This window comes from Oreochromis aureus, linkage group 6 (assembly GCF_013358895.1).
Source record: "Oreochromis aureus strain Israel breed Guangdong linkage group 6, ZZ_aureus, whole genome shotgun sequence".
Taxonomy (NCBI): domain Eukaryota; kingdom Metazoa; phylum Chordata; class Actinopteri; order Cichliformes; family Cichlidae; genus Oreochromis; species Oreochromis aureus.
The window spans coordinates 6,440,967-6,464,272 of record NC_052947.1 but is presented as its reverse complement, the minus strand read 5'-3'; the positions used below and the strand labels follow the sequence as shown (position 1 = coordinate 6,464,272).

General features: G+C 40.0%; 1 protein-coding gene across 1 annotated transcript; it reads right to left on the bottom strand.

The window, feature by feature from the left end:
• Positions 1–657: 657 nt before the first annotated feature.
• Positions 658–22,315, bottom strand: LOC116315596 (metal transporter CNNM1-like). Its single transcript, XM_031733933.2, has 10 exons — positions 20,887–22,315; positions 11,790–11,933; positions 11,551–11,691; positions 11,205–11,374; positions 11,005–11,095; positions 9,614–9,759; positions 7,711–7,993; positions 5,535–5,639; positions 5,003–5,107; positions 658–3,560 (listed from the first exon to the last, which is right to left on the bottom strand). The coding sequence occupies exons 1-10, from the start codon at positions 22,313–22,315 to the stop codon at positions 3,481–3,483; spliced, it is 2,694 nt and encodes an 897-aa protein (XP_031589793.1). The 3' UTR covers positions 658–3,480.
• Positions 22,316–23,306: the final 991 nt, after the last annotated feature.

Genomic DNA, 23,306 nt, shown 5'->3' with positions numbered 1-23,306 from the left:
CTGAGTGTGAAGTAAAGTCATCAGCTGTCACAAGTAATCATAGCTGTGCTGAGGAGCTTGTGGCTGCTTTCCAGAACAGAGCAGGTGATTTGAGTGACTTTAAACGGACTATTTCACAAACTGCTGATTTACACAGCCATCTCTATGGTTCATAAAAGAGAACTGTCCAGTGAGTGACTGCTTTAAGTTAATCTAAACTGAAGGTGTAGAGAAAGAGGAACTCCAGACTCGCTGTATGTCAAAACTTGAAGCAGCAGACGACCATACTGGGTTTCATTTCTGTCCTCAAACAACAGGAACTGAGGCTAAAATGGGACAACATAAAACTGGAAAAAATGTCCCCTGATTTGATGAGTCTTGATTTGACATCTCCAACATTCACATTACAGGGTCAAAAGTTAGTGCAAACAGCATGAAAGCATGGATCCATCCTGCCTTGTAACGACGGTTTATTGAATTTAGTCTGTTGGTGTAGTAGTGGGGTGAGGGATATTTTCATGGCACACTTTGCACCCCTTAGTACCAACGACACTTGTCAATAGGATCATGTTGGTTGGTTTGGTCTTGTGGGAAATGTTTAAAGCAAGAAAAATAAACCACAATATATAATCACCAGATTTGTCTTTAATATAAAATAAAGACAGCAGACTTTTAAAATTCAGTATTTTGTGGAACTCTGTATTTTTGTATATTCTGATACAAAAAACATCACATAGTTGCTTTTCTATATTACAAGTATTAAACTCATATTTCCAAGGAAATCCTGTCTGTACATGTCTGCAACTTGGCTCCTTCTGTTAGAAAATACAGTGAAAACAGCTGAGAACAAATTTGCACTGATCAGCTGACGTTACTTTGTCTCATAGCAGAAACAGTGAATATACAGAACAGATCTCAGACATGTTATGAGTGCATCTTGATCTCCAAAGCTCAAATAGATGTACAGCAGGAAGCATGAACTGACCTAACAAATCAACAACGTCCTGCAGCAGAATCTGTTATTGTCTGGATTTGACCTCAAAGGATGCTGCTGATTGGCTGAGGCTGGTGCCCCAATGCAGCAAAATGACTCAGCAGGTTTCATGTATTGTACCCAGGAGGGATGTTTCTCTCTCCCTGGCCTCCTATTACATTAACCAATGAGCAGAGTTAAAAAGCACCCCTCCCACTACTTCCTAAATATGAATTTGTACTGCTGGGCGAGGCTGTTTGACGCTATTGCTTCTCACTAATTTGTTGACTGTCTTTCAAAATTCAATTTAAACAAATCAAGGAATTTAATCCTCCCCCAATTATGCAAGTAGAGTTTTTAAGTGCAGATGATGCAGCACGATAACATTTTACAAAGTAATGCAGCAAAGTGGCTTCAGTCAGGAAACAAAACTGTATTGGTGAGTCTGACATCAAACTTTAGGCCTTTAAGTGCATTTTCCTTTTTTTCACATTCCTTCCTCCTCCTCCTGCTCCAGGTCTGTGCTGCAGTGGCACAAATCTGATCCTGAACCTCAGTGAGACAGTGCCACACCCATCCATCCCATCCCTGCTGCACCATGTAGACAAACAGAGAGCGCAGGTTCAGAGGCAGCTCTGCACAGATCAGGAAAAACCTGAATGATTTGGGCCTTCAGACAGTCAGCAGTAAACCTCCAGGGCCTGCATGCTATTATGACTGAATCATTTTCCTACACAATAAGAGTGGCAGGATATTATACTTCATGAAAGTGATCAAAAAAGCGACATGTCTCAACTATCAAAACCGAGAAGGAGCATGATTTCAAGCAATGACGTCATCCACAAACTGTGTGGCACTGGGTGTTTTCAGCACTGCTGTCATACAAACTGTAGGTGGATACATGCAGCAAAAAGAAAAACAAACAAAGCCTTTTAAAGACACTCCTCCACCTCCGCTAACAACGTTTAAGGAGAGTTATATAATCATTACATCCTCTTATATTAGAGCCAGAACACTGCCTGGTGTGGTCTTTGGCTCTGTGGCTCAGCTGCCACTGTTTCTCTTACACTCAGCACTGCCTGCAGCACATGTAGCAAACATCAGAGCAGAACAATATTTAAATGCTGGATTATTTCCAAAAAACCACTTTCCTGATGTTCTCAGCCATGAGTTTAAAACATGACTTCCATGAAACCCGCATAACCCCCAACAATGAGACTTCTCTAACAAATAGATGACATCGTGGTGGCCATTTTTTGGCCATAGTGTCTACCAGCGTTTTGAGTCTAAATGCTCACTAGCCCTTTGCTAACACCTCTGCATGGGATGTTTTATTGTTACCACAACAAAATACTGATTTTAGCCGCTTAAAGCAAATTGCGCCAGACTCCAGGATTTAGGCCAAGCTGAGCTAATCGCTCTCAGCAAGACAGGGAATGACTTTGTGTTCGACACTCAACAGTTAGTAGATTTGTCTCCAGCCCACGTTTTACAGACACTTAAATGATTCTCAGACTCAGCGATTGTTTAGAGCTCCAATCGTAATACCCACATGCAGTTGAAAAATATATTATCATAACCATATATTTCTCTTCATCTACTGAATTGATTCACCACATGGGTAGAAACACGTGGGCACATCGAAAGGTTCAAATTATATTCGAACATGCCATTCATCTAAAACTATGGATATAAATTCGCTGCTGTAATAGCCTACACCACACAAGCATCAGCAATGTTTGATGATGTTTTCATTTTGTTCTTTCTTTGTTTTTTTCTGTTGGCACTTCTGGGCCTCCATACCATCAGAAATCGCTGTATGCTATTTAACTATTCCCCAGTGTGACCACATTTTGTGAGCGACTAGTGGAAAAAATTTGTGACTGACTGCATATGAAATGCAAGTGTTAACAAATAAAATGCAAAAAGACAATATTTCTGCACTGTAGGCTGAAACTCTAATTATTACATAATGGGTGCTAATCAGGCAGCCTTTAAAAGAACCTTTACTATAATTTCACTTGTGCATTTTGGAGCAGTACGTACAAAACAGCAACATCTTTGGTGTCTTCCCTCTGTTTCCCGTGCAACATCAGTGTCTTTAGCTCCATTGAAGAAGTAGTCTTACGTGAGTAGTATAAAAAAAAAAAACTATTTTTCTATAAATCTTTTACATTCACAGTCTTTTCTTTATACATGTGCATCCACACAAGAGCCTGGAGATGAGAAGCCATGGCATAGTGCTGAAGCTTGTGTTTTTTGATACAGTGAATTAAAGAGCTGAGGGTTTGGTGCATGTTGCTAAAGCTGCACCCCCACTTCTTGTTAGAATGGTGTCTTCCACCCACAGGTTCTGTGCATTCCTGGAAACAGGCCCACTTTACGGTCTCCAACAGTGCGGGCTTTTGGAGTGTGTTTTCAGATAAAACTCTGAGAGCTGTAATTCAGCAGCCACATTTGTCTTTACAAACAGCTTAAAGAACCATCACATGATGGAGTGTATTCAGGTCTGTTTCACACACAGTCTGCTAGGTTTTCACCAGTGGCTGCTCTGAAATGTCCTCTGGTGTCTTTTCCCCTTCACGAGATTTTTTCCTCTTCTTGTGGCCTGAGGAAACAAAACACATTAACAGTTAAATGCAGAAGGACCAGCGTACCTATCATACACCTACTAGAAACTACATGCTGTTGTTAGATTTAAATTTATAGACAGTATTTATTAGGCTTCTAGCCAAGGTCACATCATATTATTGCCAGTTACTAGCATTGTAACGCTTTGGATCTTAATTTAAGGTGTAATTTTTTACCAGAAATATATTGAAATGTTTCTGTTTATCAATTGCCTGTCTATGTCCAGACTTCCTGATAAATCAACATGGCTGAGGCTTTTTTGTTTTTTTTGGTTTAAAATAAAATTCTTTTCTTTTCTTTTGGATTTTTAAAATTGTTTTTAGTGTTTCATAAAAAGATAAAAACACATCATTGTGCTTGAGGATAAAGTATCATAAAGTAACAGGTCTCTATGAACCAAAAAGTAATTTTCTCAACAAAAAGAAGGAAACACTTTGATCTTAACAATCAGTGGAAACCAAAAACATCAATTCTTTGCAAACTGGAATAAAAATCAGTCAAATTTGTTTTATACACCAGATGGAGGTTGTAATTTTCACTCATATTAAGCATACATATGTGGAGCATTACATTTAGTTCTATTTTACTCAATCAATCAATCTTTCATTATCACTTTAAAAGTCCTTTACAGGCTTCTGTAAGCATGTGTTAAGCTGTATCCACATAGGCAGCAATCTGCTCATGGTGCATTACTTTGAATGGTGAGTTCCAGGCTCCAGTTGGTTAGGTACCAATCTAATGTATTTACTGCCCTGCATCATGTCAATTACACGCATCCTGCGATCTCATTGGAAGTCGCCTCAATCGGTTGCCTTGGAGTTGAGAAAGGTTTATCTCAGGACTGATTCACTTCTCATTAACAGTGATTTTTCACCTGTATTCACTTTAAATATTCACCTGAAGTTGTCGATTGTCTTTGACTTTCTATCGTCTCTAATTTCTGCAATGCTTTTAATGCTGCGTGAACAAAGCTTTATTTCTGTGAGGTTTTCATTTCAGATTGAAATGAAGAGAAGTAAACAATTTGCATAGAAATACCCAAATCAACAAAACTCAAATGTCCCTGTAAACTATTTATAGTCGTTTGTGTATAGTTTTACTTTCATGAAGATTTGGTTTTCAAATTCAGCAGCAGCAGCAGCAGCCTCCTACACATCGATCTGACACAAAGCGCTGGAATCATCCTCCAGAAACAGCACGAGAATACAGAGCAGGCAAGTCCAAAACACTAATGTATGTTTAAGTGTGTGTGTGTGTGTGTGTGTGTGTGTGTGTGTGTGTGTGTGTGTGTGTGTGTGTGTGTGTGTGTGTGTGTGTGTGTGTGTGTGTGTGTGTTTGCATGTGAATCAAATCCAAGTAGGAAGTGAGTGAAATGAATAGAAAGGGTTGGTGAATAGGTGGCTTGTGTGTGTGACTGACTTAGTTTGAGCAGCAGTTTCTTGCCCAGTGTGTCCTCTGAACCACTCAGCGACAGGCTGCTGATGAAAGGGGATGTGTCCGTTTCTATGGGAACAGAGGCCATGTCTGAGAGTGACAGACAGAGAGAGAAAGAGAGAGAGATATTATGACCTGTCAGTGATAAATATCTTTGGTCTCTGCTAGAGGACAGACTAAAGTCCTGTTTGACTCTGTGCTTAGTTTGAGAGCCACGTGCTAAAAATACTTGATATTTTATGTTTGTGTTTGGAGTTTTCAAGCTTTTTTCAAGGATTGAAGCTGGTGGTAAACCTGCCTTACATGCATTAATGCAGAAAAAGATTTTACGTGATGATGTGTACTGTGATGTGTGTTCTTTTGGAATATTTTAGTGTTGTATACGTTTCATGTCCGCTGTCACCGTTAAAGACATGGACGTGACTTCCTCTCTGTACCCATGTCTATATTTTTGTAATCAGTCAGATTTCTTGTGTGGAAGCTTTTAATTTTTTTTAACATAAACAGTTAGACTAACCAGCATGTCTGTCAGGCTCACATCTGTCCTCTCTGATGTAGGGGATCTCATCCATCCTCAGAAACACCGAATCACTCGGACTCTTCTGGCCATCAGACTTGCTGCCTGCAGCAGACACATCCACAGAAATATGAACATCAAAAAACACATGATGTAGTTTCTTTTATTGGATTTAAGATGTGAAATCTTGAAATATTGACTGATAAGTCAATAAAACTGTTAGATTTTTTTTTAGCGGGAATAGCATGTTTTTCTTGGTTTGGGGTTTTGAAATGTTTGAATCCCATGTTGGACTGGATAACTTTACATAGTAGATAATTTAATCTACCAAATGTTGAAAAATAAAATATACAACATAATTGTTTAGTATAATAATTATGAATGAAAATAAAATAGCAACCACTCACTGAAACACCTTTCAGTTTCCTGGCACAAAGTCTCTCCAATTTCCTGTTTGCACTTATATGCGAGTAGAGTTGATAAAAGTCACCAGTTAGCAAGTGAGGGAATCCTACAGACTTTAGAATTCCCTAATCCTAAAACTTATTGAAGTGTTTGAAGTAGCTTCCAAGGAAATACTTCAACCAAACTGAGTATTTCCAGTAATGACAGCAGGTCTGCAGTGGGTTAACTGCAGCTTTGTCCTGCATGTGGAACAATGTCCTGATCCTCCAAACATTGACTAGAGTCCACTGGCGGCTGTATCACTAGAGGTAGGTACCATGTACTCCTTGGGCAAGATACTAACACCATGTGTCTCCGATGCATCCATCGGACTATGAATGTATGTGAAAGCACTTATGTAGAAAAAGCAGAGAAAAAGTGCTTGTATGAATGGGTGAATGAGCCAAGTTGTATAAAGTGCTTTGAGTGCCCAGGTAAAGTAGAAAAGCACTATATACGAACCAGTCCATTTACCATTTCTAAAAAAAAGCTTATGTTAACTATCCTAATATTGGTTTTAACATGACTTCTTAATGGCTCAGTCACACTAGAGGAAAAAATCAGTGGCTGATGTTTGCATTGAATGTTTTCACATTTGGAGCAAATTTAAAGTAGATTTCCAACAGGCTGCGATCTGTCTGAGTCAGCATGCACCAAGGCATCTGTTTGTAGTAGGACACTCAACTCAGCTGGTTGTAATGTGGTTATATTCCTGCATAAATGCAGGGCTGCAGAGCATCTGTGTCATTTTGCAGTTAAATTGTCATCCTGCAGCAACAGAGTTTCTGTTGCACACCTATCAGGTGGGTGGTCGCTGAACGTAAGTAGTTAGTTTAATGTTCAAGTAGTTTAATATGAATTTCTGTGATTGAAGAATGCAGCACATCTGTACTTTTCACCAATTTATCGCAGTTAAATTATCACAGCTTGCATGTAACTGTCAACTTGAACCCATTCAATCTCAAACTGATAGCAGACTGATGACGTCCTATTGTTGTTTTATTGCTGTCTCGATGCACTAAAATCACTTGAAGATGGCAACTGACTGCGAGTGACTGCAGATCTGGTCCCTGCCTTCAAACTAACCATTTCAAAGGCAAAGAAAGTTCATTTTGGTCGTGCTGCAGTCTCCAACCAAGACTGTAGAGACTCTGTGTAAAAAGCATTTGTCGCGACACGTCAACATACATTAAATAATAAGTCAAAGGAAGCATTTACTTGAATAATAATGAAATTAAAAATTAGAACTGGAATAGTAAATGTGTCCCAGTACATGTTTACCTTAATTTTTTACCTCATCTAACCAGAAATCCTTTAAACTTTGATTTGCCATCTAATGTTTAATTTTAATCCTAAAACCAGACGCAAATTAATACTAACACAGCTCTCTGGGCCGAGCCTGCACCTAAACTTTTTCTCAAGTAGAAAAACAAAGAAACCCACACATCTCATGTCATTAATATTCTCTCTGTCATTTCACTCTGTGGTTTTATCTCTCACTCACTCGTTTTTAAACATGCTGTTTTAGGTAGCTCAGGGTATTCAATTCCAGTCACGCTGAATATTACACCCTTATCGATTTAGGAAAAAACTCATTTGCAGGAGTGGCGTGGCTTTCTACCTCTGATGGCTCAAATAATCTCTTACTGACATCACTGTGACATGAAACCTGCTTCAAGTCATCGCTGTTGACACGGCATGACTCCATATCTCTGGAGTCCAGGATACTTACGGACAATGCGGTTCTTCTCATTGAGCAGGGAGGTGCTGTGCGGTACACTGGACTGCTGTCCCCGGGTTCGGGCTGAACTGGGCCGACTGGTCTCCCTGGGTGGGGGCATAAGGGTGGCAGTAGTGTGCTCTGGGGGCATCAGTGTGGTGGTGGTGGGCTCTGGTGCTGGAGGCCCGGGGGTTGGGGAGTTGCTTTCTGTCAGATGGGTGTCAGCATCAGGGGTCTGAGGGGAGCTGTCCATCCGGGTAGCTGTTACTGCATTCTGGTAGTGACTCCGGGTGATCTGATACATAGAAGCAGAGGATTGTGGGTATTATTAAGAGTTGAATGTGAACCTATTCTTTTCTAAAAGTTTTGTTGTACACCCTGTTATATCTGAAAGTTAATAGTGTAAAAATCAATTATTTCTGTCCATTTTGACTAAAAGTTTTTTCCTTGGGTCATATTGTCTTTACTTCATGGTCAACTTTCTTTTTGTCTTTTGCTACAAGTGAGATGAAATCAAGGAGAATGTTAATGAGGACGGTAACGTCTGCTGCTTAGTTCAAGAGATCTCATTAAATATTCATTGTCTCAAGATCATTTGTGTCATTGTTAATGATCCTCTGACCTTTTGTGTTGCACCATCGTCACAGTATAGCTTCCTTTCAACACTGCGACCTCGAGAAGTCGTCTGCAAAACTGAATTTCATCACTAGTACCCCGTCCACTCAGACACCGATGCTCTCTAACTACGCCCAGGAAAGGCAATCATTAAGTTACTGTTTTGAAAAAAAACTGAAGCTTTAAGGACAAGCTCACTTTAGCACTCAGTGGTGATGTTAAATTTAGGAGTAAGTGATTTGGTTATACAATAATGTCAGTGAATGTTCTCCATCTGATATTTGATAGCCAAACAAATATGACTATGAGTGTGTGTGTACACCGTAATAGCAATGTACTCATGCCAAGGTTGAAGGCGACTGGATGATTGTGATGACTGAGATATGCAAAGAACAAAAAGATGGAAGTAAAGAGAATTCTCCATTTATTAGCAAGGTTACACTGTGACTTTGTATTGTCCTCTGAAGGACTGATCCTAATATTTTTTCTGAAACTTAGTTTCTTCATATTGATCAGAACTCAGTTTCTAGTTTACCATAACAGGGATTTTAATATATCTGAGTTTATCCCAGTAACATTTGTTGTATACTGTGGGGATGTATTTAATTATTTTTCTTTGCGGGCAATTTTGTGTTGCACTTTCCCCCGTCTGTCTTCTATCTGATTTCAATTTGTTCTGACAGCTGACGCCTAAGTGACGAGAGTTATTTCAGCCCAAATTTCAGTCAGGGAAACATTTCTTCCAAGGAGCTATGTGAGCAAAAGATTTTGGGAATGTCGGACTTTTCAGTCCTGCAAACATTCTCTTTATTAATACAGTTCTTCAGCAAACTCAGAGCAGTCACAAAAGCCTAAGAACAAACCAGAAAACTAAATATTTGTTCCTTGTCCAAAGTGATGTAAGAGCCCATCATACCAGAATGTATTAATCTAATGTTATATTATGAATGAGATGGATCACAGATGCTGGCAGCACAGTTTTTATTTACTTATTTATTATGGTAGATCTACAATAAGCTTTCAGACATTTCAGTAATTCTGTAATTTTATAAAATAATCCCATTACAAAATTTAGTCTCTGGTTTGGCGCCGATAATGGACCTTCAGCCAAATCCCCAAATTAAATGAAGTAAGAAAAATCCAGCATGCAGCCTCATATTTAGTCTCAGCAAAAAGTTACTAAATGTAATGAACTTTTTTCAGTCATGGTTGATAACATCTCCCTCTCCATTCAAGTCAGTGTATATGTGCTATTTATAGCATGTCGTCTTTCAGACACCATGTGAGTTTCAGGTTTTACCTTGATGAGCTGAAGGTGAGTGAGCTGCCTTACAGAGTAGTCTGGCAGGTAGACATTCCCCCCTCCATTCAGCTGGCTCATACTTCCCCCATAGAGCATCGACTCAGAGCGGTCCAAACCGCTGCTACGAGAGGGCGATCTGTGGACTGCAAAGGACGACATCATATCAAACATGCATCTTTTAACAAGGACAGAAAAATGGTGGAGTGTCAGTGAAATCACGAAAGATCTCAGGGATGTCACTGCAGCTGAAAGAAGTACTGCAAAAAAGTGCATAGCATTTAAAAGACTCAGAAGTGTTCACATTACACCCTGTTAATCTAATATTTAATACTGTTAGACTCCTTACCATACGAGTCTTACAATAATATTTAAATATTTAAATGCTGCCACTCAGAGCATTTAAATGCTACAACTGAAGATTTTTGAAGAGTTTCAGAGCATTTTCACAAATACACTATGTGTTTGCACATTTTCACTCAAGCAGTATTTTATGCATGTTTAGGGAACTAATGTTCATTCACTACACAGTGTTTGCTTCATAGTGGAGTCACTAGGGGACACATGCAAACAGCAGATCTCACATTTTACATATAGCCTGATATTTAAATATATTTTATTCATATAAAATGAAACAAAACTCTGCGTCTTTAACCTTATGTGCCTAACGAGCATATATAACTGCACAACTGAAAACATTCTATTATAATCTTTAATGAATTAACTGTGAATTATAAGTATACTTTTCAAAGCAGACAAATACAATAAAATAAGAATTTTACTATTAGCAATATTCTTGTTGCTTTAAAAAAAACCCAACATTCATCCACAAACTACTTAAAAACATGCCAAGATGTTTAGAGTCTCGACTAGAACTAAATCTTTCAAATTTGCTTTGATTTTAAAATACATCCTTTTTCAAATCCTGATGTTCAAGCAGAGGAGGAGACGAGTCGCTGCACTCTCACTGAGCAAGTAAATCACATTAGCTTCATATCTGGCGGCCTATTTGTTTATATCTGATAGAAAGTGCATTACAGTCTAGGGTGGATGTGTTGTACAGCTTCTGCACACTCTTTTTTAGTGTGTCAGGATGAATTTGCAGTACCATATGTAATGAGTAAGATGCGCAGCTTTTTTTTTTGATCATAAAAAGGTGCTTTGCTATTTTATTTCTGCTTTTTGTAAAATAGTAAGTTTAATAAACAATAACTATGTTTTAGCATTAAAGAGCGTGGGCATGCTAGCACATTAACCATTATGAAAACATAAAAAATGATGTTGCAAATTATCAATAATGTTAATCTAAGACTGCTGTGGTATAAACCTTACATTCGGGGGCGGTCTAATATATTTGTAAATTTAGTGATGTTAGGGAAGGTTTTTTGTACCTGCTGGCATGATGGCTGGGACCCCGAAATAAGAGAACGCTCCATTCTCAAACTTCAGTGCCTCCTTACCAAACTCTACTTCAACTCGACCCTGCAAAATAATATTGGAGAAATATAATGTGGTCTGACTGACTTGCACACAGGATATCATAGCCATAGCTAATTACTGCCATGGTGAAAGGTCAAATTCTTGCAGGTACCTGTAGCACTAGGATGAAATAGTCCACTGGTTTGTTGCGCTGGAACAGGAAGTGCTGAGAGGCTCGCTTGTTCTTCTCATCAAACTTGAGTTCTTGAACAACACTGGGGTGTTTGATGAGCCTCAATAAGATCTTCTCTGAGATGTGTGTTGGTTTGAAGGGCTCCACCTCTGAAAAAAAGCAAAAAGATACAGGTGCATAAACACCTGCACTTTGACTGGATTGGGTGAAGACAAACACTGCAAATATTCTTGTTACAAGTGCTAAAACACTGATGTTTTTGTTGCATATTGTGCAGAAACGTAAGCGCTCAGAGAGACAGAGAGGCGATTTGATTGGCTGCTACCTGTGGAGAGGAAACGATGTGTTGCCAGGAGAAGCTGGGGGGAAATCTTCACTTTCATCTCATTTTCTGACAGTTTGAAGATGGAGAAGTCCTGCTGCTTTCGCTCATGATGAGAAACACGACGCTTTGTGCGATTATCAGCTTAGACACATAAAAACAGCGTGATTAAATCGTACATTTCCATGTATTTTGACCACGTATTTACGTGTGAGCTTATGCATGTGTGTTTGCATACATACTGTAGAGATCTGTCTCATCCAAGATCTCTGATTTGATGATTTCCTCAATGACATCCTCCAGGGTCACGATGCCCATCACCTCGTAGAAAGGGTCACCCTCACCCTCATTGTTAACGCGCTGCACGATGGCGAGGTGGGACTTGCCTGCATGAACAGTGAATCTCGCATCAGTGTCATTTTTCACTCAAAGCCACTGGCAGTATGTAGATAGAAGGGATAAATACACGGAAATCTATTCAGATTACCCAACTCTAAATATAACCATTTTTACCATTTAAAACTATTTGCGATATGGTTCTGTTTAAATATTACACAGCTTCACAAATATCACTGATTGAAAAGAAACTTCAACAGCAGCGTGCAAAGTCCTTGACTTTGACTGAACTATTATTTAACATCCCTGTATGAAGATGAGTATCAGAGTGATAGTAGCTTCTATACCCAATTTTTCATTTTTATATGGATGTTATTAAAATTAAAATTCCTGACTGGTTGTCACAGTAAACTGTGTAGAGTGTGGTGATTGTTAGTGGACCCAAATGCAGGAACACAGGCGGAATTTAAAATATGATGAGCATTTAATGCTGGAGCAGTCAAAAAAAGCATAGTCTAAAAACAGAAAATAAAATCCAGGAGCTATGAGGAATTAGTACACTGGGGTACACACGGCAATGTGGGACAACTCAACAAAGGCAAGGGGAGACTGAGACAATAAACACCAAAGGTAATGAGGCTACGGGAAGCAGGGGGGAAACATAGCAGAAATAAACCATGGACAACAAGAGGGGAGCAGGGAAAGGGAAAGCAGAACTCAATGTAAAGCACCGGTGACAAAAGACTACCAAAGTAAAGGAGGAAATACACAATCAGTTGACAACAGACTCAAACATACAAACTACTACATACAAAATAACAATAGAATATAACAAAATGAACCTAAGGCAGAATGCTCATGAAAATAACTAGAAAAAAAACACAGAAACACAGAAGTCAGTGAAGTCAAATGTGGCAAACAAGAATACACAAGAATGAACAATAACGAACCAACAGAACATTTATATATAACACTTATATATTACAGCAGGGATATGGTTTCTTGAAATTTGTTTTCAAGTTTAATTTGATGCCAGTAATGAAGGTCAAGGTCAAATGCTTAGCCAACCTAGGTATTCATGCCCCCAAAGGTGAACTGTTGAACAATTGTTCAGACAAATCTGCTGAAAAATTGTAGGTAATAGTTTTCAGTGTTTTTGGTGTGACCTTGACCTGATTTTCGCCAAAATTAAATCAGCTGAAGCTGTCATTGGTATCTTCCATCACACAAAATTTGAAAATGATATCTTGAAAAGTGTGGACACTAGACAAACAAACAAACAAACACAACTTCCTAATATGGTCATCTCATCCACACTGCTCTGCCTCTAATCATAGAAGCCCCGCCCACCTGCCGATTAAATCTTTAATGTTTATGAGGAACAGCCAATCAGAACAAAGTAAATACAAAAGGAGGGAGGAAGCTCCTAAAAACCCAGGGTGAAGGGAATTATGGGCTGCACAAAGACTCAGTATAAGATAAATAAGGATTATTTTGAAGCATAAGTCATGCAAAGCTACCCTAGTACAGACCCTTAAAATTGAGGCAATCGATTGCTGGAAACAATTTTATAAAATGATGATTGAATTTGTTTAACTTGACTTACTAACAGTACACCTTTTGATTCTTGAGATGTGAAACTTGGAATACAGTTATCCTGTAAAGTGTTGGTGTGTCAAATAAGATGATTAGATTTCATATTTAGCCTCTGGATTAGATTTAAGTAATGCTCCTTCCCTTTCCACTGCACAGTATGAGTCATAATGACTGAGTGGAGCTGTGCCGTCTGATGTTCAGTAAGTGGCGCGCCAGCGGGAGCTGAATGGAGTGGGTGTAACAGCAGATGGGATTTAATACAAAGGGCGCTCTGGATGCAAAAACACAATCCATCATATGAAAGTCTGCCGTACTCCTGCTGTGTTTACTTCCAGGGTGATGAGTGTGTGCTTTTGAAGGTAACATCTTGTGGTGTTCCCAAAGATAAATGGCATAATTAATAATCCATGCACTGCTGGATGAAAATCGTGTTCGGGAGCATATTTTACAGTGGAGGAAAACAAAACAAAATGATGAAGTGCTTAGTCGGGCTGACAGGATTGTCTTTTGATCTTATTTCGTTTGAGATGTGTAGGAAACATAACGGAAGAACGAGTTCACCGAGTAAAGTGAGCCCTTGTTTGTAGCCCCTCCTATTCTCAGCAGCCTGGCTTCAAATCAACTTCCTCGCTCTCTGCTCTTACACTCTCTGCCTGCCAAATACTACCTCGCACACACTGATGCACAAACACAGACTAACACAAATGCACACGATTCTGGATTCTGGCAGTGTTGCTTGTAGCTAAATAGGTCAGGCGTACATCCAAAGTGGACTGAGAGAGGCTCATGTGCACTGCGTTCTCTCACAGTATTCTGTTTTTTAAAGATTCTTTTAAGATGTGACAACGCCAACTATGTCTCAGTGTTTTTCCTTGCATAATTACATCTTTCATTTCATTCTTTCTAAAGTATTTTGGAATTTAACATTTTTATTCTTGACTTTTAACAACTATATTGTAAAGGCATCAATCATATCATTAAAAACGAGCGAAGTGTTATTTCAGGCCAGCCACGCAAGCTCAACTGCCATCCTGGTAAATAAATAAAAAAAGAACGAAAGAAAACGGCTCCCTTCATGGCTGTTTTCACTTGGGGAGATGGCACGTGTTGGGTTAGCTTCCTCCTTCAGGTCTCGGGGCAAACTAAAGCAGCTTTAACTAGTCTACATAAGTCAAAATACAAACATTTATACCATATAAACCATCGTAAAAGATAAAACAATACAATAGAACAGAAACACAGTGGACCTGGGTAATCCTGTGATTATTGTGTTCTTCTTCTGTCTTCCTTTTCTTCCTCCTATTATTATTATTATTATTATTAGTTGTTGGGTTTTAGTTGTAATAGTAGTAGTGGTAGTAGTAGTAGAAGTGTATGTGATAATTAAATGGATTTTAAATCAATCAATTTTTAAACATACTTTACTAATTAATTTATTATTTATTAATTAATTTATTTTTTTTGTCTATCACCTAGCAACTTTTTTTTAACAAACTAATCTTATCAAAAGTTTAGGACTGCTTTAAATTTTTAACTTCTCTAAACAATGTCTCCAAGCACCAGCTGTTTTAAACTATGGCAGCTGACAAGTCTGAACTGAGCTCATCTCCGAGTTCACATTAAGGTTTCATTCCTGTAAAAAGGGACTGAACTACACCAAAACCAAGACATAAGAAACTATGCTTTCATAGCATTCATAAGGTTCAGTTCTTCAGAACTGAAGAAGCCTCATGGATGACAGGTGAAAAGTCCAGTTTCGTTCCAAGCCACTTATAGGGAAGTTCACCATAAGATCAAAATTACAAGTTTTACATCTGGGTTCTAGTGTTATTTGTGTTAGATTTCCCCCGTTTGGGACATACTGGCTGTAGAGATGTCTGCCTAACTAAATGGCACTCCCCTTGAGAGGATCAAAATGCCAAAAATATGTATTTATAAAACATCAAAGGTTCTTTCCTGAAATCATTATTCTGTTATTTAAAAAAAAATCCACAAATGTGGCTGAACCGATTTATGTAGGCACTATTTTCTTTCTGTTTAACTACATTTTTGCATCTTTGTCACCCTCAAATCTTTCAAATCACCAAAGAAATGTCCAGTTTTATTATGCTGCTTTTAAATAAAGCTTACTTAAAAAAAAATATGGCAAAAAGCAGAGAAAGAAAAGAATTATATAGTTAAATTCCTCCTATTAAAGTTAATTTATAAACGTGAGCCTCACTCAGAGGTGCTATTGTGTTTCACATCATCGTCCTGCCACATAACTCAAGCACTCTTGAGCTTCAACTCACTAACTGATGTCCGGACATTTTCCATTAGGATTTTCTGGTAGACAGCAGAATTCATGATTCCATCAATTACAGCAAGTCATCCAGCAACGAAGTCTCAGACTACCTACCACCACCATGCTTGACTGTTGGTATGAAGTTTTTTTTATGAAGCACTGAACTAGTTTTACACTCGATGTAACAGGATGCAAGCCTTTCAGAAAGCTCTGCTTTTGTCTCGTCAGTCCATAAAATATTCTCCCAAAAGTCTTGGAGGGCGTCAAGATGGGCTTTTGGCAAATCTAAGAGGAGGGAACTCTCCCACGGATGCCATTTTTGTTCACTCACTTTCTTACTGTTGAATGGTAAGCACTGACCTTAACCGAGGCAAGTGTTCTTTTGTGACTCCCTGCTGAGTTCTTGGTGTGCTCTTAGAGTAGTGTTGGTAGGCCAGCCACTGTTCCAAGTTTTCTCCATTTATATATAGTTCACTGGAGTCCCACAGCTTTAGAAACGTCTCTGTAACCCTTTCCAGATACAGGTGGCAATTACTTTTCAAACAGGGCCAGGTAGGTTTAAATAAGTTCTTCCCTTGATATACGAAATGATCATTTAAAAACAACATTTTGTATTTACTCTAACATTAAAATTTGTTTGATGATCTGAAAACATGCAAGTATGACAAATATGCAAAAACTAAGAAAACATATACAGTTTTGTATAAAGAAAATAGTTCCTATTTGAAAATGTGTCAGTCTAAAATGTCTCTCAAACAGATTATGGACTGAAATGTAAAAAGCGGACATGAGAAAGAACAGATGGCTTGGAGACAAACTAGAAATACAGCACACTGAATATTTTATATTCTCCCTCCTTGGAGACTGCATACTGAGAAGAACTGAGAGAAGGGAGAGGATTCAGAAAAAGAAAAAATAGTGTAAAGGGATGCAGAATTTACACTAGAAGCACAGCATAACTCAGTGCCTGTCATTAGATAAAGTTGACCTAAACGAGCATTCATTTCTTTTTTCCCACTGTATTTCCATCAGTGATAGCTCATACTGTCGTATGTGTTTTTGGTGGTAGTAATGAAATCTGGCTTTCACTGACAAACTCCTTTCCTGCTTTCAGCTCTCTGGCCAGATTAAACACACTTTGATCAGGCTTTCTGTGCAGTGCTCTTATTCAGCTTCCCACCTGTTTAAAGAACCCTATGCCTGGCAAACTAAAGGTCCCCTGTACTGGTGCTGCCGTTGTACACAGCAGGAAATGTGTTACTTGGCTGCTTTCATTTGTGCCAAACACACTGCTTAGCATTCAGGCCAAAGAATCCCTGTGCAGTCTCACCAGACCAGCAGACTCTGCTGCAGCTCTGACCTGCCTTCAGATGCAGTCACATCAGTGTTTTACTTGCTTTCAATAAATTATCACCTCTTCTAACCAGCCCTCCTGTTACTCTGTTCTGCACTGCAGTGAATGTGCTCTCTCTCAGTAAGCACTGGTTAATTATTTTCCCTGTTATAGTCAGAATTTCATTTTAGCAATAATTACGATGTTTTAAATGCACTCGAAAGAAAAGATTGGATGTAAACTGACCTTTCAGCCAGAGCTGAGGTTTAATGTGAAAATCTTTTTTGACCAGGCTCTAGCTCCACTCATATTCATCTTTGGTAACTTTGTAACTTCAGTACTTCTACTACTCCTCACAACTGAAAACAGAAAAGTAACCGTGAGTGTGTATCTATAGCATGGCGAGGGATGGCATCACCAGCATTAGACTTACCATTAGAATTACCCAATGAAAATTAGACATTAGAATTACCCAATGATATAATGTATATACCTGAAAATGGTCACTGCATGCATGTTAGATCATTTTAGTATATTTTGGTACTACAACTAAAACTGTGCCTTTTGCTTATTTTTAAAAAAATAAATAATACCAAAAAAAGCCAACACAAATCTGGTTCTTATGGAATCCTGTTCTACATATGATACCATCTGCATGAAGACAAGGTGGCACATAAGCAAGAAAATTGTACAAAAGGTCTTCTACACCAGATTTCAACACTGTACTTATTGCTGAACAAATATGCATGTGGCCTGCAGACTTTGCTCTGTTTAATCATCTAAATGCTATGCAAATAAATATGGTATGATCATGCTTTAAGGCTAAAGTGCAAAACTGTGTTTGTATAAAAGATAATCAGCCTTTTATTTGTAGTTATTCCTCAGAATTTAATTTCTCTAGTTTTATGTTCCTTTTTCTTGATGAGCTGTGGCTTAAATCAACCCACAAAGCCAGCAGGCATATGTCGAGCAACCACCGATGCATTATACAGTACTGTGCAAAAAGACTTGAGGCACTGCTTATTTCTTAATATTTTGCTTCCAAGGAGTCAGACTTTTTTGCCATTTTTAAAGCAATAATTCTTCAGGCTTTCTGAAGATCTTTGAACGTTTTTATTTGGGCATTTTTTCACTCATTTTCAGTTCAGTCTTTGTACCTAACTCTTTTCAGTGGGATGTTTTTGTTTTTTCCAAGGATGAACCAGGGTGGTGTCTACACAGAACAAACCAATTAACAAAGAACCAGTTTTGAGTTGTACCTTTAAGCACTTTGGTACTACCAACCTGCCACAAAAACACACCATTTCCTCCCATGTTTTAATGGGATCAATAAAAATGCCAAAGACAACACAATTTAACAGGCATAAAATAGTATCTTTAATTTATTTCCCAAAGAGTTATTAGCCAAACACATGTCATATCCCATATCCTCACATATTGTGCAGTGTGTCCTTAAAGAATCAGAGAAAACCTACAAAAGAAGAAGTGGCAGGCCTAGAAATCCATCGACAGCTGGTGAACAGTATGTGAAAGTCATGTCTATAAGAATTTTTTTTTAAATCTAGCAAAGACTTGACACAGGTATCCTATTGAAAAAACTGCTTTCTCATCAGAAATGGGTTCAGTGGATGCGTGGCTGTCAACAAGTGGTTCTTAAGGAAGAGAAACAGGAAAGATTTAACAGGAGAAATCTAACAAATTACACAAGAACTCGACTGAAAATGAGTAGAAACTGGTCTTATGGAGTGACGAATCCAAATGTGAAATTGTTTACATAAACTATCATCAATATGCAACAAGGACAGGAGAGAGGTACAACAATGAGTGTCTACAGCCATCTGTAAAACACAGCAGAGGCGCTGTCATGTTTTGCAGTTGCTTTTCAGCCAGTGGTGTTTGGAATTCACAACTGATGGAATTATGAATAAAGAAAAGTACACAACAATTTTGATCGGCTGTGAAATACCATCTGGAAAGTGTATGAATCCCAAATGATCCCACACACACCGCCAATGCAGTATAAGCATACCTGGATTGGAAAAACCTCAATATTATTGAAGCAGTTTGGGATAATTTTGACAGAGGACAGAACAAAAAGCAGACCCTGAAGACTACTTAAAGAAATGAGAAGAACATTTGCCTAAGAGAGTTCAGGCTGGAGAATAAAGGTGGTCATACAGAGTGTTGACTATGACTTTTATTACTATTATTTTTTCCCATTTCCTAGAAAATTTTGCCCTAAGACTTTTACACAGTGCCGTACATCACCCTGCAGCTATGTGTTTCCTGCAGCTCTCTCTGTGAGCACCAGCTACTGCAGGACTCTCACTGAAAGGAATAAGAGGGCCTGAGTTTTTCTGCTGCAGTGCCTACACAGAGTCAAGGAGGCACAGGAAGACACACACACACAAGCGTCGAGGACAGACCTTGTTTATAATCCTTTGACTGCGTAGATTATCTCATCCAGATCCCTTTGTTGCAGAGCGACACAAGAACTATATTTGTGTTCATCCTGCAGCTCTGGTGGCATCTGGCTTCATGCAGTACAAGCCACTACATAATACAAATATATGCAGCTCATTTTAAATCCACACACAGGTCTTGCTTGTCTGTTACTGGATGTGTAAGACAAGAGAAACTTTTTGTGCTTACAGCTAAAGAGTCACACAGCTTAGATTTCTGGAAAATTCTACCATTACCAAGTTTATAAAATGTTTCCAAAAGCATTTCACTAAAACATTACAACAAGCTAAAAAAAAGAAAAAAGAAAAAGAAAAAAAGATGTTCAGAATAAATAGAAAACGTCTGTGACATTTGGCAGTGAAAGCTTTTCACTGTGTTGTGCCAAAACAGACAGAAATACAAACTTCTCCTGCAAACAGAGTCTGCCTGGGTCAAGGTGTCCTCTATTTATCTTCCTCTCCTCACCACAAACACAGCAGAAAAAAGTGCTGACTATGCAGGGTCCCTGAGAATGCAGGAAGGCAGTGATAAGCAGCAAGGTCTGTGATTGGCCAATTCGAACCCCACCCATTTAAAACTCTAGAGTAAGATGGAACAGCCAGCTGCCTGCATGCAGGGTAGAAGACTGCTTCGAATCTGCAGGGGAAGCTGTGCACACTGCAAAAACAAAAGAGGGGGAAAAAAGAAAAGCTCCTTTTCAGCTTCAGATTGCAAAATCACATATTTGCATTCCCTGGAGTATCACAACTGTTTAATACTAAGAGGACCATCTGGAGATGAAAGAGGTTTAAGCACTGCTGCTAAAAGATAGCTCAGCTGTCTCAGCTGCAACTTTCAGGGCCCGTGTCATTCTCGTATTTATAGCTAGCTTGTGGTGGAAAACAAATTATGTGTCAGTACACAAATTGCCGTCTTAACTTCATCCATTAAATACTAGTTTATTAGAGGGTTTGATTTCCCTTTGTGCATGCCACAAGTGTCGCTATATACCCCGCAGTGACACACTGAATCCTTCCTGCTGTAGTACTTCAAAGCGCCAGAAAAAGTATCACAATCATGAACTGCAGAGAAAACTTTCTTGTTAAAAACACGACTCATGAGTGCAAAGATAAATCAGGTTCAAGTACACAACAGGAATGTTTCGTTTTGTGCGTTTAAACGTTTGTTTGTTTGTTTGTTTGTTTGTTTGTTTGTTTGTTTTTGCCACCTCTCACCTGCATTTCTCACCCAGGTTACTTACAGAGTCTGTTACAGCTTAAGTTATAAACTTGAAGCACCAGCAACCTGCTAACATGTCACACACACTCCCTTCTAACACCCCTCTCACCTTTCTTGAACTCCTCCAGCATGGCGTCCAGTTTAGTGTCGTTGAAGACGCAGTGCAGCGGGTGTTTGTAGAACTGGGTGATGGTCTTCAGGGGGGTGCAGTCGTCCGGGTCCACAAACGCCAGGTCCTTCACAAACAGAATGTCCACAATATTGGATCTCTCGTTCTCAAATACCGGAATCCTCGTGTATCCGCTCTGCATGATCTCGGACATGGTGTTGAAGTCCAGCACCGCGTCCGAGGCCAGCATGAAGCAGTCGGTCAGCGGGGTCAGGACGTCCTCCACGGTTTTGGTGCGCAGTTCTAGTGCTCCCTGGATGATGTTGAGCTCTTCTTTTACCAGGTCGTGGTACGGGTCAGTGACTCGCAGCATTTCCAGGAGTTTTTCTCTGGTGTAGAAGTTGGAAATCTCCTGGTTTAGGATGAGGTCCAGCAGCTTGCTGATGGGGTATGAGATGGGGAAGGAGAGCACCATGAGCAGCCGTGTCACCCAGATGGTTTTGGACGCGATGGCCAGGCCGTGGCGCGATGCGACCGAGTGTGGAAGAATCTCCCCGATGAAGAAGATCCCGAAGGCGCAGATGACCGTGGAGAGCCAGGTCATGCCCAGTATCTGGCACATCCACACGGCGAGCGAGGCGTTTATGATCGCGTTCCCCAGCAGTAAAGTGCACAGGACGTAGTTACCGTGCCGACGCACAGACTCGATTTTCCGCGCGTAGTTCTGCTCGGTGTCGGTGCCGCTGTTCTGGAGGACCTGTAGCTCCACTGGATCTAGCGCCAGCAGGCTCAAGTTCAGCCCGCTGAACAGAGCTGACAGCCCGAGCAGGAGGACGGAGACCAGCACTTGCAGCCAGAGCTCCGGCACTGCAGAGCGCTCCTTCACGGCCACCCAGAAATCTCTCGTCCGGTAGTGTTCCCATTTGGATCCGTCAAAGGCGCACATGGAATAATATTTAATCTTCTCCCCTCTCCTCAGGTCTTTGGCCAGCAGCTCCACCAGCACCGAGTTCTGACTGGAAGCAGACTTGAAAGAGCCCAAAACCTCGATGTCGGAGGTGCTGGCGTTCTTGTCCATGCACATGTTCCGCTTCGGGTGAACTTGCCCCTCTCTGCCGGGAGCTGGCTCTTCGATGAAGGCGATCCAGGGCGCGGCGTTGTTGGCACGAGCACGGTTGAGTCTCTGCGAGGAGGTGGAATAGTACACCCGAAGTATGAAGCGAGTCCCCTCGGTGGCTTTCAGCACCCCGTCCTCCACGGACAGCTCCGCCCCGGTCTCCTCTGGTCGGAAGCCGAGCAAGCCGAGTGCCGGGGCTGGCAGCAGCGAACAGGCGCAGAGGAGCAGGAGCAGCCGGCTCAGAGAGAGCGGAGCCCCGCAGCAGAGCAGGGAGACGGCTCGGTATCGCGCGGCCGCATCGGATGCAGCCATGATGCGGTGTGAGAAGCTCTCTTAGTCCACGGTCTCCGGGTCACGTGCAGCGCGGTTCCGGTCCATGTGGAAGAAGGAGGGACCATTAGCGCTCCGCTGACTGCGGTGCTGATAATGATGTTCGCCTGCACACACACACAGACGGGGGGGCTTCTGTACCTTGCCGTGACGCAACTTTCTAATAATAGCCTTGTGGATTTCACTGTGGAGTTTACATTAGATTTGTTGCGCTTTGCAACTCCAAGCATCCTTTCACCTTCATCGATCCAGCGTTTAAATAATAACTTTATTTTATCCTAAATGATCGAGCTCATTTAAATTTAAATACATTCCTAAAAAGTTTGGGGTACTACGTAAAATGTAAATAAATAACAGAGTGCGATTATTTGGCAATCTCATAAACCCATATTTTAGAAAACATGTCAAATATCAGAACAGTTGGGACGGGGTGACAAAAGCAGATTTAGGAAAAGTTTGCATCTGATCAGGTTAACTGGCAACATGTCAGCAACATCACTGGCTATAAAACGAGCATCCCAGACAGGAAGAGTTTCTCAGAAGTCAAAATGGGTTGAGATTCACCAATAAGTAAAAGAACAATAAAAAAAGAAGGGAAAAACACATTAACAAATTGTGGAACAATTTCAAAACAATGTTCCTCAGTGTAAAACTGCAAAGACTTTGAATATCTCATCATATTAGCAGAAGATTTAGAGAAATTTCAAGAAATCTCTGTGCAAAGGAAAAGACTGAAAATCAGTACTGATTGGCTGTGATCTTCGGGCCATAAGACAGCACTGCATTAAAAAATGGACATGGTTCTGTCATGGAAGTCACTGCATCAAAAACCTCCAGAAATGACTGTCTGTGGACACAGTTCGTTGTGCTATTCACAAGTGCAGGCTAAAGCTCTAAGAAGCCATAAGTGGACACAAACCAGAAACCCAGAAACTCAGTGATCCAAAGCTAATTCCAAAAGGACTGAGCCAAA

Bases quoted from the DNA above. Each gene is read 5' to 3' on its own strand.
- LOC116315596 (XM_031733933.2), bottom strand. From the start codon at position 22,315: ATGGCTGCATCCGATGCGGCCGCGCGATACCGAGCCGTCTCCCTGCTC. The intron at 11,692-11,789 runs GTATGTATGCAA...TATGTGTCTAAG, and splicing joins GGATGAGACAGATCTCTACA to CTGATAATCGCACAAAGCGT. The intron at 3,561-5,002 runs GTCAGTCACACA...TTGTTTCCTCAG, and splicing joins GAAACTGCTGCTCAAACTAA to GCCACAAGAAGAGGAAAAAA.